Source organism: Parasteatoda tepidariorum, chromosome 2, assembly GCF_043381705.1.
Source record: "Parasteatoda tepidariorum isolate YZ-2023 chromosome 2, CAS_Ptep_4.0, whole genome shotgun sequence".
Taxonomy (NCBI): domain Eukaryota; kingdom Metazoa; phylum Arthropoda; class Arachnida; order Araneae; family Theridiidae; genus Parasteatoda; species Parasteatoda tepidariorum.
Window position 1 is genome coordinate 5,286,083 of NC_092205.1, and position 19,771 is coordinate 5,305,853.

The window sequence follows — 19,771 nt, forward strand, 5'->3', positions numbered from 1 at the left end:
ATATATATATATATATATATATATTTACTCTGAATTGAATGAAACCAATCCTGAAATAATCGGACTAATAGTTTGGAAGTTATAAGTGTTTTATGTACAAAAATTGCAATTTTGTACTTTCATTTATTTACTCATCTTACATTGCTATATAGACAATTTGGATATTGTTTCCTACATATTTTTTCTCATTTAATCGAATGAGGCCAAACACAAATGAAAACAGCCGATTCTGTGTGAAAAATCACATCGTAAAATGTACCTTACATGTTCAAATAGTTCCCGAATAGCAATGTAAAGTGCATACATAAGTATGAGCCAAAAGTAATAATTTTCATACATAAAAAATTCTTGCAACTTTTTTTTAAACTATTAGTTCAATTAACTTGTGTAGAGTTTCATTCGGTTCAGCGGGAAAAAAACACAAAGAAATAATGTCTCACACTCTCAGAAATAAAACTCTTACTTTTGACGATTCAGTAATCATTGAGCAGTATTTCGTTCATTTTGAGAATCATTTCAGCACGAAATCACGTGATTTGTGAAGAAACGCGGGCTTTCAAATGTAAGATGAAAATGTTAGCTCAACTCAAAACCTCATCGTAGTGCATTGTGGGAGATAGTTCACTAGAATGACGAAATTAGGATGAAGTTACAGAAAATTCTTGAAGATACTGAAAAGAAAATAGGATACGATAGAAGATAAAATTATGAAGTACGTCAACTGGTTGTAGGGTGGTCAAGAAGTTGGCCTCTTTCTAGGGAGATCTCGAATTCTGTGTTATGAAGGCGACATTGATCCAGCTATAGGGTGCCCTCGATAAAGTGATTATTATAAAAGTTAGATACATTAGGCACTACGAGGTTTTTTTGTTTGTTTTCCTTTTGGAAAAAATTTTAATGGCGAAATATTTCTTCACTATTGACGAACTTCTTTTTTTCGAGGTGACGATAGTTATTTCGTCACTTTGACGAAATGTTCGCTCGGAGTATATATACTAAAAAAAAGGTTTCGTCAAAAACGAAGAAAGTTTCGTGAAATCTGAGTATCATAGTGCACTAGTTTAATAGCAATATCAGAAGCGCAAATACGTACTTACAAGTACAAATTCGTACTTTTTGTTTATAAAACGCTTATAACTTCAAAACTATTAATCCGATCGTTTCGGGATTGGTTTCATTCAATTCAACGTAAAAAAAATATATATGAAAATACGCCTCACTTGTTTGTCAAGAAGGCATGCAGTTTTCCCCTCAAATCACCCCTATTTTCCTCAGAAAAAAAGGGGGGGGAGGGAAAGCGTACGAAAAGAGTAAGGGAGTTTTCAGGTATCATTTAAAATACAACAAAGCTTTTTGATAAATATATCTTGGGTATTAATTTTTCTGAATAAACGCCTTTTTTTTGTTGCTATAATTACTGTACTATTCGTCCAAACGGCATTTCAGTTTCAAGACACTTAAATTTAATACTCAAATTTTTACTCATTAATATCCTTTACATTTTATAACCGTCGTTGAACAGTCGACCCAATTTTGGGTTTACGGCTACTAATGTTCAACTCCGTAGCCTTGTCATTTTTAACCAATCCAGACGACTAGGAAACTCCTGGATCAGTACCCCCAGAGGTTTTGATTTGTTATGGGAGCATGGAGTACTTTGTGACTCGACAGATTTAACGTGCATCGGTCACCATTTTCACAGTTTGATTTTTCAAAGTTCCAAATTTGTTTTATTGTTCATTAAAAGTGCCATTAAGCTAATTTGTTTTGTTAAAAAATTTAGCATATGTTGCAATGAACATTTTAATAAAAGGTCAACTCCTAAGTTCATTTTCGTCAAATTTGGAAAATTCCTTAAAACACCCAAGATTCTGAAAGTGCGAACATGTAATTCTGAAAGTGTGAACACGTTTATTCATACTACATACATACATACATACATACATTAAATCCACTCTCAATTGAGAAATATGAGTTATATTTGCATATTGTCTTTACTCTCGATTACTCGAAATACTTTAAATGATACTTAATTAAAAAGGCGGACGAGCTGGTCGCCGGATGAGGCTAATTTTTAATTAAAAAATTCCTTATCGCAATGACTGAGCAGAAGAAAATAATTTCTACACAAAATTAAATTTCTCAGAAACTATTCGTCCAATTTCGCTCAAATGTTGCATTTTGTCATTTAAAATTTCATTCTTTAAAATATTGTAAAATTGGCAATTCTCCGTACTTTTATAAAATAAAATAATAAATATTTACTAAAAGTTATATTTTGTGTTATGATTAAACGAATTTTGTAATTGCATGCAAAAAATTTTCAATTCACTTAAAACTTTCTCGAGATAGGGTGAACAAGTAGAGCTAACATTAAAGGATCCAAACTTAAGACTGCTCTCCTGACCAAACTATTGGGGCAATATTTTCCAGATTGACCCTTTATATTTTGGAGATCAGAAATCCGAATCCGTCGAAAAAAGATATGTTCATTCGAAGAAAAAAAACTTTTGGTGCTTGATTTTGTAACTTAAAATAACATCTGCACTCATTAATTAGCATAATTGAGGTCACACCTTCAAGAGATTAAGTTTGAGTTCTTGAACGTGAAGATCTGATCATTAGATCAAAAGTTATTTGGGATGGTCCGTTTATTCATTTATTTGCGCACCGTATTCAGTAAATTTAATATTTATTGCTCATTATAATGTTCTACATTCTGAATAATAATAATATTCTGCATTTATTCCATCAAAGAATAATATTTTCTTTTTAATAACACCCAATATTTTTATGCCACTAATACCTAATACTATTGATTTCACTTAAAATAAAGTGTTTATTTAAATAAAAGTTGTTACTCCCATTTTTTCCCCTGAAAGACTAACACAAGGGACATTCATATATTTTCATTAATATACACGCGAAATAGACGTTCATGCATGCAAAAATTTCATTCTGGAGATTTATCAAGCCAGTTAGGGCTTTGCCTTTGAAGAATCTCAAGCCCTTATACTGATTTTTAAAAAAAGAGCTAAACCTCCGGAATAATTCTATGCTAAGTTTTTAAAAGTTCGGTAACATTACTTAATTTTAAGGAGTTTTGGGGACTTACTCTAAGCTTTTTAATTATAAGTCGGCTTTTGTACAAAATAACTATCTAATAAATTAGATTATGATCAGCCCTTTTATCCGGCAGCATCTGGAATGGTTAAAATTGTAGTCAATTATGAAAACAACCGTAAATGCAGTCAATAAGAAAATAAAATAGCATAATAAATAAAACGAACAATTTCAAATATCTTTCGATCTTATCAGTAGCGTAACTAGGTTATAATTTAAGGGGTTGTTATGCAGGCGGGGGAAAATATATAGGGCAATTGTCGCAATTATTGAAATATTTTTTCTTCATTCCAAATAATAAGGTCAAGTTAGATAGCTCCTTATAAACTAAATTATATCCAACCAATTTTTAAAATACTATTTACGAACTCGTAAAACATGCTTGACAATTTCAGAAATTATTGAAAAAATTAAAGGGAATCGATGTCAGTTGAATTTCGAATTAAATAAAATAATGTATCTATAATAAAAATATGAAGAGTTTGAATTATATCGATATCTTTTGAATTTCGAATTAAATAAAAAAAAATTATATATGATAACAAAATGAAGAGTTTGAATTATATCGATATCTTTTGAATTTCGAATAAAATAAAATAATTTATCTATAACAAAATGAACAGTTTGAATGAAGAATTTGAATTATATCGACATCTTTTGAATTAAATAAAATAATTTATCTATACTAACAAAATGAACAGTTTGTGTGTATGTCTCATAACTCGAGAACTGATTACATTATCGTCCTGAAATTTTGACAGTGGGAGTTCAAGAATTTCAATTTATATCTTTCGGAAGAGACCTCCGAAAAATATTTTTTTTTTCATCGTTTGCCATTGTTTCTATGCCAACTAGCCTTTGTTTAAATTTAAACAATAAATAATTCTGCTATGTCAAAAAATTTTTTAAGATAACATCATTGATATCTGATAGCTCTCGATAAAAAGAAACGTAGTTTTTTGCACGTTTTTTAATATTTAATTATATTTTATTCGTTATGTCAGATGAACTTAAGTGGAAGTATGGGGAGGTGTTCGTCGAATTAAAATAATCTGAAACTAAGTGTTTATATTGTTAATAGCCCCGGTAAAAATTACTTTAAAAAAATCTTTCATAAGCATAAGAGAAAGAGTTAAGAGGATTAGCATATTTTGCTGCTGTTAAGGGGGTAGAGTTAGGCAAATTTAGAATATTTTGCTACAGGCCAATGGCCAGTTGTAGCATGTTTAGCAGTAGCCACTTTTTCAAAATTGAAAATACTAAATGCTTAAAAAAAGGTGTTGATATTAGTAATGGAAGACATTTCTTTCGAAACATTTCTCAAAATATCGTAAATATTTTATGGTTCATTTCTGTTTAAGAGAAGTATTTTAGGAAATAAGCGTGGAATAAAATAATTTTCAGTATGTTATAAAATATTCACACCAATTCCATATTTATTAAAAATAACAATAAAATGCTGAGGGTGTGCATTTTCGTCAAAAAGAACGCCAAGTTGGCAAACAATTTTTCAATCACCATTTGCTATATTTAATCGCCATTCTGCTGGTGATAGCTGTTAATATTGTCCTATAGGAGAAGGAGGTTTAGAATCACCAAAATATGCATACATAATATTTTTATTACCTCCTAGTCACATTACTCGCAGTTTAATGAGATACCTGCAAGTGACGTAGTGTGGGTATCTCGATCATGATTGGTTGTTGAAGCGTGGCATTTGCTTACGTTAGCGACTGTTCTTTCCATTCTATTTCCAGTAAGCCAAGCCCGTCAAGTATCCATTCTCTTAAGTGATATACATAATGATTCTTTCACAAAGATTTCAATTCTTTCACTATGTATTTCTTACTTAACACAAAGACAAGTATGAAGCCATGCAGAACATACAAAAACTAATGTGTGTTGTTGTTTCCAATCCCAGCTGGGACAGCGGAGCTATACCAGATCCATGAGGCCGTGAGTCTTCAAAAAATCGAGGAAAAGGAGAGGTCTCTCCAGAACCTCTTCCATGGTGAAATCCAGGCAATCAAGTAGATGGTGAGGACTAGCCTCGCTGGAGTTGCACTTTTTAAAAGATGGAAAAAGTTTAATTTGTCCACTGAAAGTGAGGCTCTTAGTATGCCCACTGACAAATCTACAGGTAGAGGTTTGGTCGGCACGTGTACCCTGAAAGTCAAGGGCTCCTCCAGGACGCTTGCGGGGATACCAACTGTGATCCGGTGGAACAAGCCAAGCTTCATTAATTTTAGATTTGCGGATAGAATATAATTCAGAGTAAGTGAGGGCCGTGTTTGGAGAGACTGGGAGGGAAGTACCTTCTTTTGCCAACTGATCAGCACGTTCGTTGCCAAAAAGACCCACGTGTGAGGGCATCCACTGAATATGGATGTCATGGGAGGCTGAGAGGGCATTTAATAAACGAAGTATAGAGATCCCAGCCCGTTCCGTTACTCTCTCCCAATTGCTCAGTTGCTGAATACAGCTACGACTAATTCTGCATCGAAGTTGCCAGGTACACAAAACAAAAATATATCACCGTTACAATAAAAAACATAAACAAATAATAAATCTGTGTTAAGTAAAAGACGTAGACGAGAAAAAATTTTATTTCAACAAATTCTATGTGCGATACGGCATTATATTTAATTAATTTCACGTTAATTAACATTCTAACTTATGTAGAGAAACTTAGCTCAACTTCAACTCTCCATCTTGCTGATAAAGATTAACTGGCGCTGACGTCATAGGTCACATGTGTGGGCATCCGAGTTCTTCTTCTTCTAGTTCAAGTACCGAATTCTAACAATTTGGAAAGAACTTATACTTAAAACCACATCAAATAAATTTTCAGGCTCGATTCAATTTCGTTTGATAAAACAGCAAGTTCACAAGAAAAGTTCTAATTTTAAAAATGACTGAATCAATCCAATAAATAACGTGGAAACCGTAGATAAAAATCGTTTTCAAAAAATTTTCCTCGTGTCCGGGAAAAAAAACACTATATCAGATACAAAATAGCCGAAAAACTTTGTTCTTGATTTCAACCTTTAATATCAACTGCCATGTAAAAATCGAGCTGTCAGGTATATCGAGGTCGTTTTCACTACGATAAGATATATTGGATGCATATTTCATCTAACATTTTTACTCCGATACAGGATGAAGATGCATGATACATCAGCTGATTACAGCAGTAGATAATGACGCAGTGCAACGATATCTTCTGAAAATTGAGTGACGTAATTTAATGACGTCAGTGAAACTTCCTTTTTAAAGTACTGCCTATTGCAAGTAAATTAAATGAGAATTTAAACTTTCGCATAATCCAAAGAAAGTTTTTTTTTTCTTCATATTTCACTCTGATATTAGACGAGTATATATGTATGCATTATTTCAAGATACAGTACTTAATAAAAAGGGAAAAACTCTAAATAACTTTTGACCCAATAATAGGATTATCACGTACTAGCACTCAGTTTTAATGGTTCTAGGTCCTAACCTAAATATGCTAATAATTAGTGCAGACGATATTTTAAGTTACGCTATCAGACAGAAAAACGAACCTTCTCTGAATAAACGACGAATGATTTTTTCGACGAATTCGAAATTCTGATCCCCAAAACATACGGGGTAGTCGTAATCAGAGAAATAGTTGAGTCAGGAAAGCTGAAGCTTGGATCCTTTAATGTTAATTTTCCTTTTTACGTACTTTGCCTTATCTAGAGAGTTTCTTTTTTAATGAATTGAAAACATTTTCCACGCAATCATAAAACTCGTTTATTCAAAAATAATTCCATAAAAAATATAAATATTAGTAAATATTTATTATTTTTTAATATTTTATCAAATAATAGTCGAAAAACTTTTGAATCGTAAGGTATACAATTTTTTACGTCATTTTAAAGTTTGTAAATTTACATGGCAAAATTCAAAATTTGAGCAAAATCAGTTGAATAGTTCCTGAGGAATCGAATTTTAAAGAGTTCGAATATTTAAAATGCGATATTATTTCAATAGCTAAAAAAAGAGCGATCGAAAGCTTAAAACACTTAATGTTCCTTTATGCACGCTTCGCTATCTCTAGTACGAGTAAAACAAATCGAATTTTTTTCTGCGAACACTGATTAATGTTGTTTATCCGAAGAAAACTCCATTAAATTTTTTTTTTACTATTTATTATTTTATTTTTATTTCAGTTCAATGATGTTAAAAATTGATTTGTTAGGTAAATAAATTTTTACACAACTTTAAACCATGTCATTTTTAAAATCCTCCTTCAAACGTTAAATGGGTGGAATGTTTGTTGGAGCAAAGAAACATCTTAGATCCAACAAACTGCAAATTCTAAAAATTATTGTTTGGAAGGGAGCCGTGTTCGGAAGATTTTACTTTTAACACAGAAAAAGTGTTTCATGCTGCTTTTTAAAACCATAAATTATGAAAACTCTAAACATAATATTTTTCACTTACTTTGACTTAAATTAATACAAAATAATGAAAAATAGGTTTAATAAAAATTCTGCATCAAACAGTTAAAATATAAAATTGAATAAAATATTTATTGTATATTAGATGCTGGGTCTAAAAAAGTGAAACGGCCTGCCGAAGTCTAGAGAATATTACGATTATCAGGCTTCCATCTTCAAAGTAAAATTCAAACGATTGTTACTTCAAATAACCCATTAATTTTAAGAAAGAGTCACTCATTTAATTTACAATTTAGAAAACGAAGAAACACGTTTGAGGGAAACGAGTTTAGGGTTACGGTAAGCAAATGGTTGTCTCTACTACCTGCTCAAATTGCATAAATTACGATATCTATCCACGCCCACGGTCACAATTAAATAATAACGACCGGAATTCCAAAAAGCGTCACGTGCTCTTCCACAGGTATACCTTGTAGCCTTGTGAACACGTGATCTGTTAAAAAAGTGTACCATATTCGAGGTCTAGTTTCAAGTTTATACCCCCCCTCCTTCCTCAAGAATAATGCGGGTGGGTATTCAATAGAGACATACTTGTATAATTAATGTTGCTAATCCATATCCAACTTATTACATACACGATGAGCGATTCCTAAAAGGATCTCCGCGGAGGTTCCAATAGTTCGAATCTTTTTTTAACCAGTAATTATCATATTTATATTCAATCAAAAATCCATAACTCTTTTAGTATGTTGGTTGAATCTATAAAATTACTTATGTATTGGCTATAAAAAAAAGTATCAAAATTAAAAAAAAAAAAAAAAAATAGCAACGATACATTTAACTTTTGAAAAAAACAGGTATACATTAAAAATTCCATAAGTATGACTCATCAAGATAAAATTACGTTTCTATTCTCTCTCAGTTCCTTTTTGAATTGATTTATATCATTTTCAGCAAATACATACATAACAAATTCATAATTTAAATATTTCATTCCTTTACATTTAATATTTTCAAAATAATTAGTAGCTTTCTATATTTTAGCATGTTCCCAGCTGCTAATGAACTTTTTTTTTTTATAATGCCGGGGTTCCGCCAAAATAAGCATGATCATTAGAGAGTTCCGTAGCCTAAAAAAAAAGGAAATTGCTGTTCTAGAACATGGGCGCCCAACCTTTTTTGACTCGGCGCCCACTTTGTAGACAAAACTTTTCAACTCCCCTTAAAAAAAAACTTTGACAAAGATTAATTGAACAATTTTTAAAAAAAAATTAATACAATCCTTGTTTTTGATACTGTACACTTTTAATCATTGAAAACTGCTACTGACCAATTTTTATTAATAAGCTTTTTTTTTATGAAACTGACCTTTCCGAAAAGAAAAAAAAAACATTCACCGCGATCATCTCAGTAAAGCGTAAAATAAATTTTAAACAAATTATCTTAAAAATCCCAAATTATAATTGCGTTATGATGATGAATAAAAAAAATGGGGGAGCACTGGTTGGATCTAAAGATAATTAGAGGTTCCAAAAATTCATAACTGGTTTAAAAGAAGTCTCAACTAGTGGAACCCTTTAAGTCCTTCACAGAACCCTAGGGTTCCGGTGTGCGATTATATAAATGCTTATACGATTCGAAACGTTTTTAAGTGACGAGAATTTTTTACAGCAGATAATTACAAAAAAAAAATTTTACTATTAGAAATAATATTTTTGAATTACGTGAATAATTTTTCTAGAGCAGCTAATTACAAAAGAAAAAAAAATGCTTACCTAGATTACACAAACTACAGAAATATTAATACGATTGAAAACTTCATAATTACGAGAGGAACTATTTTTTACAGCATATAGCTACAAAAATAAATAAATTATTACTAAGGCCCGGATTTTGATGACATTTGCATTTTTATGAATTTTTGGACATTTTTTGTCTTTTAGAGCATTTTTCTTTAAATTTTGGGGAAAAAACCAATTTTTACTATTTATTATCAATTTTCATTATTACACTGGCTTCCAAACAATGAAGAAAATCTATAGAATATTAAAAGGTGAAGCAAAATCTNTTTTTTTAAAGTTTTTTGTTAATTTTTTCTATTTATTATCAATTTTCATTATTACACAGGCTTCCAAACAATGAAGAAAATCTATAGAATATTAAAAGGTGAAGCAAAATCTTTTCAAATTGAAGAAGAATTGTAAGTAAATGAAACCGTCTTTTTCAAGTACGCACCTATAACATCAGTAGACGTTGAAAGAAGCTTCTGCAGGAATGAAAATTTACTTTCAGACAAGAGACGCTCGTTTACATTTCAAATTATCAAAAAACATTTAATAATCCAATGTAATTCTGATATTTAGTAATATTATGAGATGGAAGTTGTTATATCCATTAAAGTTTCTATACAAAATAAAAATATTTTGGTGTCAATATATTTTCCTTTTTTTGTTATTTTAGGATATAAAACATATTTTTCAAACTTTAATGAGCGTAGAACAAGTATTGCATTGCTTTATATTTTTTAAATGACTCATAATAATTTTAAAGAGCAAAACATTTTTTTAATTCAATATTTTTACTTTATTTAAGGCATTTTTTGCGCAATTTTTGCATTTTTAAGGGCATTTTTTGCCCTTTTTAAGGGCATTTTTTGCACTTTTTAAGGGCATTAGTTGAGATTTTTTAGGTCATCAAAATCCGGGCTCTAATTATTACCTAAATATTAATAAAATACCAGATATAATTGGTTATTAGTTTCAATGCTCAATGGACAGCATCACGCTCATAGGGAATTGTTGTGTAATTATTGGTGCCACATTGCGTATTACACGAGAATCCAGAGTTGATTGTAGATTTTCCCTGTGTCCAGAGCTTGGTCACTCTAATAATCGTGAATAACCGAAATGCGTGGTTGTTGACTTCCACCATAGCCACTTTGGTTCATGTCCGAAATATATATAAAGTCAAGCTAAGTGCCACTGCCTGGTATACATTTTCTCGGTATGCCCTACATCAAAGCTTTTCTAAAACTGCAAACACTGATGTTTATCCTCAGCAGATAATTAGAATATCGAATCAATATAATGATATCAACGCATAAATTAATATCAAATCGGATATAACAAATAGTGCTGCGGACATTCACCAAAGCGATTATGTGATTGTTGACATTCACCGGTGAGAGTCGACATTCTTTTGATTTCGGCCATTCACGGTAACATATATATTTAGAAATCCTAGGGAACCGATTATCCGGAACGGTCGCTATTCCGGATTACTGATTTTTCCGGTTTTCTGAATCGCTACAAAAAGCCGTTTTTTTATTGTTAAACCCAACTAAAAAGAAAAAAAAAAATTGGAAATAATCTTAAAAATAAGAAAAAACGATGAAGTAATACACTAATGATTATTTCCAAAATGATGGTAAGGTAAACATCTTTAAAAAAAGAAAGAAAAATCGTAAAATCTTACGAGGAAAAATTTTTTTTCTTTAAATGGCGAGAAAATGTATCGAATTTCGTTCCGGTTTTTTGGTTTTCTGATTTCCGGATAACGGGTTCTGCACTTATATTTGGGATACATTCGCTATATTTAGTTTCTTATAAAGGCAGTTGTTCCCCCATATTCTGTGAACGAAGAACTAAGGATATCAAAAATTGTGTTGCATAAAAAAAACAAAAACAAATACATTAAATGGCTAGAAAATTTGAGACAAGAAAAATTAAAAGTTGAAAGCATAAGTTTTTAATGATTTGCATTTCATATGAAATTATCACACTCTCATTATGACAAGGCTTCAAACTGATCAGTGGAATTACAAATATAAATAGTAGCAAGGTTATCCAGGATGAAAGTAAAAGACATAACATCACAGTCAGAGACAGTTTTAAAAACAAACTCAATCATAAACACCAGAAATTTGGTGTTCATTATTTTTTTTTGCAACATTTTCTCAATAGACCCAAAAGCATATCATAAAATATTTGATGACTGCCAATAGAAAATAGCTTTTAAAACAGAAAATTTTAGTGATACTGCATAAATTTTTTATTTATTATGAGATTTGCAACTATCTTATGCAAGAGAATAAACATATATAATCTTGTTAAGAAAAATCGAGAATATTAAATGGCAAACCTATATTGAACATTAGGCATTTTTCTCAAGAAAAACATCAAGCAGCAGCATAATTGTATGACATATATAAGGTGTTCAGGTTTCTTTCTCAATACTTTAAAAAATTTTGGAATTTTTATTATAGAGAATATTTTCATTCTCCTTCACTAATAAAGTGAAACCTCCATGAAGGACCACCTTTCTATTGACGACCACTTTTGGGAGACACTGAAATTTTTCCATAAATTTTGTATTGAAGCAAACCTTTAAGAGAGACCATCAAATAAGTAGATTAAAATGCATTCAAAATACTTGTTTCATTTGATGATCTCTGAAAGAAATCTACATTCTTATGTTGCAGTCTGAAAAATTAGTAGCTGAAGAGTATACCATCAATGATTTATTTTTAGAGTTGAAAGTTAAATTTCGAAAAAAGTTATTTTAGAAAAAACTAAGCATCTCAAACAAATGAACTTCCTCTCAGTTTATTCAAGGTAAATAACTTAATGATATAAAATGAAATACAAACTTAACTTTATTTATTTAAAATAGTTCTATCATTCATAATGGGTAATTCGTTTTTATTAAAATAGATCATTTTTGTTGACTCTAAATTTAATAAATCGATCCAGTTTCTATGACCCATACGAGTGGCAATTCCATACCAAAAACATGACACTGACTAAAATTAAAATCAACAACCGTTTTACTATGGAACGAAGAGTGGTCGCTACCGAGAGGTTTCACTGTAGTATGTCAGTTGTCAAATGAACTATGTTGAATTGTTAACAGCAACACAGCGCCATATAAAATACTTATCAAATACAATTAACGAAATGCAATTAATAATACAATTGAACAAAAATATGCATATCTTTTATAAATAACAAAAATTTCTTGACAGTTAAAAAAAAAAAATTTTTTTTTGAAGGAAACAAAACTATATTCTGTAATTTGATTATTACTAAAAATATTTTATTAAGTTATAAAAATTTAAATATTTTACTTTTTAAAACATCTACACAAAAATGTCATAAGCCGCACAATTTTGTGTTATTTTCACGTGAACAAAGGTTTTAAGGGCTCAAGAACAAAACTTATAACGAGCCCCTTTAGCAAAGCAGAAAAATCCTATTTTTATTTTGCAGAATATTTGAAAATTCTTTAAACAAAATTGTAGTTCTTATATAGATATAAAAAAATTCTCTGCACATTTTCTTCTTAAAAAACACTATGTCTTTGAAAAAATTTGGTATGACCCCCAGTAATCCCACCCCCAGACAATAATTCCTCTTGCCACCCCTTCTTGATTACCGCCTCACATGTGAATTAATTTTATTTTTCAATTTATAACTCCATACCTAGAATTTATTTATTACAAAACTATCAATAATAATTTTATTTATAACTAGATAATATATACTAATATAGTTCTTACTAATCAAATATTTCTTAGGCACAAACAAGGAATATTGTGTAGATACATTGCATTGTTGAACAAAAATATTTTCTTTCCGGACATAAATTCAGTAAGAATCTAAATTTTGAGTAATCTTACAAGAAAATAGCAAACAACTTAACAAAAGGATTGCCGGCCACAGGATGTTAAAAGTGCTTTCGGAGCATAATTTTTAACAAGAAAACGCATTTCACATTAATCGATCCTTTATGAATGAACCAACGGGACTTTTAAGTTCTACTAATGTTATTTCCATACAGCATTGAAACAAAACAAAACATCCCAGCCAAAAACTCGTCAGTCCCAGTAATGACTTTCCGATTATAATTACCAATTTGTTACACACAATTATTTGATGTTGAATACCATCTAGTTAATACTTCGTTTAAAGATGTCATTTTAAGATTCCTCATTTCTCAGCTTTCCTATCTTGATCAATTTTGCAAGTCTTTCATATTTTTTTGTTGATTCATTAACATTTTCAACTAGTATAAAACAAAGTATTAAATGTTAAACTTTAAATATAAAATTTTATACTGTAAAGTAAGTCTAATTTAAAAAATTTCTGAAAAATATTTGTCAAAGTTTAAAAAAGATATTTAATGCAACAAAAGAAAAAGTTCGACACATTTTTGATAATTTTTAAATAATTCGGTAAATAAGAGGTGAAAAATAAAAAACATTTGAAAAAAAAAAATCATTTATAGCCAATATTTATTTTAACACTAGATTTAAAAAATAAAAAAAAAACTTTTTTTTGAAGCTTTATAAACTATATCTAACCTGTAAAAAATATATTTCATCCTTAAGTAATGCTTGATAAAAATAACTTATAAGGTGCCTATTCTAAATACAAGAAAATAATTCTATTATAAATAAATCAAAATAATTATCTCATTTCATCTGAAATAGAAATAAAAAAAACTCTTCAAATATAATATATACTATCTATGAAATAGTTCAAATAATATAATTATGATATGGCACTCCAAAAATTAGTAAGTAAATAAGTCCCTCTTTGAAATTAAATAAAAGTTTGAATGATTAATACCCATAATTAAGGCCATGACTGCAATGATTTTTTGTAAAAATGTACACATTTCCTTCTTTTCTTCTACGAAAGATGTAAAATTAAAAAATGCAAGATATTTTTAAATTATCTTCATTCACTTTTGCAAACATCACAATCATAGCTTTAATTTATGTTAAATAAATAAAATTATCATACTCTTACTAAAATACATAAAATCTTTTGACACATTTTAACATGCATACATTAATTTTAAAACCTCCTTAAAACAATAGCTCTTGCTTATGACTTATTGTAACATACAAAACATGTTTTCTATTCTAAAACAAATTGTCTTTGCAACAGATAACCACCACATACTTTAAAAAAGTAAGAGCAAAGTTAAAATACTAAATCTAGTTTCAATTTTTAATATTCAGAATGAAATGTATTTGCAGATTAATTGTATTAAGAATTTTTTTTTAAAAAAAAGTAAAAATTTCTACAGTCACAAAAAGAAGTAAATTTAGAATTAGTGTCACTTAACTGACTCAGCTTTTGAAATGTCAACAAATATACTTTCATTCAATGTTTTCTTTCCTGCCAAAAAACCAGTTTTTTCATAGCTAAAAACTCAGAATAAGCCCAGACTAAAGCTTTGAGTGTTAAGCAATACAAATTACATGCAGCAGATTTTTACTTCAAATAATCAAATCACACTTAAAGACAAAATTTAATTTCCTTCATTCCTTAAATCTAGGGGCCCTATGCATATAAAGCAATGAATAACATGAAACATACTATAATATAAATGAGAAAAAAGACATAAGATAACCCACAGGTTCTATACTTTTAAACAAAATTCATTAATTTAAAATAATTAAGATTTTTTTTTTGGCTAAAAAGGCAGCAGATGGTAGTTTAAGTAAAACAATTAAGCAAAGTCAATTTATTTAATTAATTTTAATAGATAAGTTTTATAAGAGTGTTCTTTATTAAGTGTACCAAAACAATTTGAACTGAAGTCTGTGCAGCAAAAAATGTGCCTAGATAAAGTTATTAATTCTTAGTAAAATAAAGCTTGCATAAGAAAAACAACAAGAAAATCAAAGCACCAAATAGGAACTGAACAAGTAAAAAAGCTATTTTGATTTATCAGTGAATTTTTAATTGAACACACAGACACACATATATATATATATACAAAATAATCTTAATTAAAATTTTATTTATACTTATGACTATTAATTATTTATTCATTTTAGATTTTAGCTACATTAAGAAATATCTATTAATATGCAATTTATAAAAAAATATCAGTTTCATTATACTATATGCTGATAAAATAATTAGGAACAGTTAAATTAACCCCATAATAATAAGATTATTAGAATATAAACATCGGTGAATAATCCATTACTTCAAATGATAGGAATTAATAAAAAAATATATTATCATAAAAAATGCTTAGAATAATTTACCTTGCATACAAAAATTAATCTTTTCTTAAAACTTTAATAATAATTAAGTCAAATTTTTGTTTACATTTCAGTTCATGATTTTTAGAGAAAAATTCTTTACATTAAATTTTTTTTAAACATTTTAATGTATGCCTCACTCAAAATTGAGTTAAAAAAAAATTAACAAGGAAAAAAAATTACTTTTTTAATCTACAAAAGAGCTAGAAATCAACATGATGTAAATTTGATTAAATATCTTAACCTTTCATATTTCAAAGTGGGTTGTCTCCATTTATGATACCATATGAGCATACTATACCTAGCTCTCCATTTTAAACTTCTGTATTCATATAAATAATTACTTTTCACACCCTGGGTAGCACAATTTCTTAGCCAGAATTCTCGATATAATTCATTAAAAGACATAATTTTTCAACAAAAAAAAAAACAAAGCATGCATTGTAGATATAAGTAAATATATAATTAACTAAAATATACCATATATTTGGAATAGAAAAGTAAAACAAAACATTTTGTTCAAATCAAAAAATAGCAATAAAACCACTGAAACTTTTCTTTTGTTAAAATAAAATAGCTTCAATTTATTTCCTTGTCTTTTTCTGTGTGTTGTTCAACTCATTTAAGGAACTTCGAACAAAAACTATAAAAATTCAGAACTAGGAACAATAAGAAACAAATTATGCAATTCAATTTTAAAATTCTTACTCTTTAACAACCCTTGCGAAATGATCAAGTAAACATTACCATGAACTGATAATTATAACCAAATAACAGAAATGATTTATGGAGAAAGAGTATATGCAAACATTTACATATTTGATCATAATTATAAACAAAAAGGAGAAGTTTGCAATTTTATTTATTTCTAGATCTAGACCTATTATAAAGAATTCACCACTAAAATTGTTATCACTATTATTTCTTCAGCGCTAAAAATATTGCTGTATTAACTTCTCAATGATGCTCAGTATCTGATAACATCACAAAAAAATATTTATTATAACCATTAAATATTAAGATAGGCTGTTGTCAATGACTGGTTGAAAATATTGAGTATAACAGAGCATCACTAAAAAAATGACAACAAAGCAAAATTATGAAACATTTTAAACTACTATTGGGTAAGTCCACCATTAAGGAAGGTCATCCTTGCAGATTTTAAAAAATTATAACTCATAAAAAAAAATTTGAGGATTTCTAATGATTTTTGTGAAAATAAGTTTTGGTGTCTTACATTAATTTTTATTAACACTATATCACTTTTTAAAAAATTTTGGAAAAAAAATAGGTGTTGCAAATCGAAGACTATGTTGTGTAGCATTTATGCCAGTAACATTCAGGTTTTAATTTGAAAAGTCAGCTCTAAAAATTAGAGTAGCTATTATAAACTTGTTCAAAAGACTTTTTTCTGAAAAATTTTTAGAGCTGATAATTTTTTCTTCTTTTTTTAAGAAAGAGAACCTGTTCTGTTAAGAGGAAAAAAATTTCTTCACCATTTTTCTGCAAATATGACATCTGTAAATGGTGGAACAACCCTATTGCTTTTAGTACGAAAACACATCATTTTTTTTTTCCTCCATAAGTTTAGTAATCTTCCTAAAACAATACTGAACACTTTCAATAATTTTTTTTTATGTACACATAATATATATCCTCTATAATTTGTACTTAAAAAAATCTATACATATATACTCTCAAAATTAAAAAACTTGAGCCACTATTAAAATTCATTAATGGATCCTAATAAATTCTTCTAAACCTACAGGAACTTCGCCTAAAAAGTGAATTTGTTTTTCCATCACCTTACGTGCTGCTAAACACTTTAAAGAGATATAATTCAAATGATTTACACCACACTCTGGTATACTCTGTAGCAACTGATGTGGATGGTGACCGCTGCTATTCCTACGATCTATGTGAGCTCCGTAACGCAGGAGCACTTCGACTACCTGCGGATGAAAATTCAATGGTAGGGACGCCACGTGCAAAGGCGTACTTAAATTATGATTAACGCAATCCACATCTGCACCACACTGTAGGAACATTTCAGTAATATCGGGATCAGGGAAAATTGAACTGGGATCGTCGAATATGGAGGTCGATTTCATTGCGTTGGACTTGGATACGACCATATGCAATAAAGATTCACCCGAAGAACCGCGCGGATCACTCACCAGGACTTCATTAATTATAAGACGAGCTTGATTTAACTGTTCATCTGTCTTAGGAATGACATGTAGAACATACAGAAGATGAGACATAACCCTTAACACTTTGTCAAAATTTTCTAAATGTCTTTTGTATAAAGGTTTAGCGTCTATCAGTCGCCTGGCTTCGGGAAAATAAGAGAACACCAGTCTTATGGAATCGACAACGTCTTGAAATTCCACTTTCTCTCGAAGCACGCCGCTGTAATTCTTTTCGTAAAGATCTAAGAAAAGTCTGACGAGTGCCTGAGCCGCAAAGCATACTTCACTGTGCAGTAAAGTGTCTTTTTGAATTCTTAAATCCAGGGCATACTTCCAAAGGTCGATGCATCTCAAATATTGGAGGCTGTCCGCGTAGGCAGCGCCTCGATACATCAGGCGGAAAATCATGTCTCGATGCAAAGGCCCCAAAATTCTTTCACATATAATTAAGGACTGCATTCGCATCTGATCGAGATCTAGGACCAAATTTTCTAATTCTTCCATCGTGGTAAACTCTGTCGCATATAGATACACGGTTTTACGAAAGGTTTTCGGCTTTTCGAGGCGCTCGATGGGGTTCTCGTACCGCAACATGAGCGCTGTACGCCAATAATGCAATGCCTTCCTGATATCGTGATGCTCTTCAAGGAAAGTGCTTCCCATCAGCTCGTGAGCTTCGGCGATGCGTTCTCTAGAATAAGTATAATTGTCAATTAGATAATCAAATACGTGGGTGGCACTTTTGAGGCATGCAGTCTGCAGAGCATCATCTCCATATCTGCTTTTGATCAATGGATCTGCACCATTCTCCAAGAGTAATTTTGCTGTATCAATGCGGTGCTCCTGTATTGCATAATGCAGCGCAGTTTTGAGTTGTATGTCTTGAGCATTGACATCGGCTCCTTTCCTAATGAGGAATTCACACAGCGGAACACTTTGCACAGAATTGATAAGACATGTACCTCCGTTGAAATTTGGCTTTAAAATATTTGCACCATTAGTCACTAGATACACAACAATTTCATAATGAGTCATAAAACAAGCAGATCGCACTGGGGTAGATCCTGTATCAGAAACACTATCAACATCGGCACCATGTTCCACTAGACACTTAACAACACTGAGTTTACCAGCGACGGATGCACACCATAACGGGGTTACGTAGTGTTTGGATCTATCGTCTGGCACCTCATACATTCCTCGCTGTTCCACACTTGCACCACATACTTCAATAAGATATTCCACTATTTCTACATTACCTTTTTTACTCGCAATAAACAGAGGAGCACAGCCTTCACGAGTATAAGATACTATTTCAAATCGTTCGTGGGGTAAAAATCGTTCTAATTTGCTCCGTATGGAATAAGAAAGTCGAGAGCCTGGTGCAGCAAGACGGCATTCCGTATGAAGTTCTGTGAAGGTTAATTCTTTCTGGGCGGTAAGATCAGACTTACCCTTAATCCACGAAGTAGGCATCGTGGAAAGGCCTGATACTTGATCACATTGCATGTAGCCTAGATTATAGATCACAGCACATCAATTTCAATTTACATCTGCTTCTTAGGCGAACCTGTCACACAGTGAGAGTGTAAATATTACATCAACGTAGAAAAACCTGATCGCCATTTACCAAGAGCGGAAACTTCCTCCCATTGGTTGAAACGTCACGCAGCCGACGCCTCTAAATGAAAAACTGCGCATGCCCTTCGCATGACGTAAATCCGGTTGTATTTTTAAAAGAAATATTTTTTCTATTCTTTCGTTTGGTTTTGAGTTGAAAAATTGCATCAGAGACGGCCAATTTTTATCACTATTTTAATCAGGCCCAAATTCTTTAAATTTGTTATAATTTTATCAATAAATATTTCTAGCTCGGTATAAGAAATTATCTCTTAATAAATTCATGAATCATATTTATTTTAATTAACATTTCCAGATTTATATTTATTTTAATATACACATTT

The 19,771-nt window shown here is 30.3% G+C and overlaps 1 protein-coding gene and 1 long non-coding RNA gene across 2 annotated transcripts in view; one reads left to right on the forward strand and one right to left on the reverse strand.

The window, feature by feature from the left end:
• Positions 1-10,214, forward strand: part of LOC139424927 (uncharacterized) — a 59,240-nt gene extending 49,026 nt beyond the window's left edge. The window contains exon 3 of the long non-coding RNA XR_011636046.1: positions 9,678-10,214. This is a non-coding gene — a long non-coding RNA (uncharacterized lncRNA). The remainder of the gene's footprint in view (positions 1-9,677) is intronic.
• A 1,060-nt stretch (positions 10,215-11,274) lies between these two features.
• LOC107442220 (ankyrin repeat protein mann-cup) lies at positions 11,275-19,470 on the reverse strand. Its single transcript, XM_016055721.3, has one exon. The coding sequence runs from the start codon at positions 19,314-19,316 to the stop codon at positions 17,349-17,351; it is 1,968 nt and encodes a 655-aa protein (XP_015911207.1). The 5' UTR covers positions 19,317-19,470; the 3' UTR covers positions 11,275-17,348.
• Between the last annotated feature and the right edge of the window lie 301 nt (positions 19,471-19,771).

Excerpts from the sequence above, each read along its gene's own strand:
- LOC107442220 (XM_016055721.3), bottom strand. The coding sequence starts at position 19,316 with ATGCAATGTGATCAAGTATCAGGCCTTTCCACGATGCCTACTTCGTGG.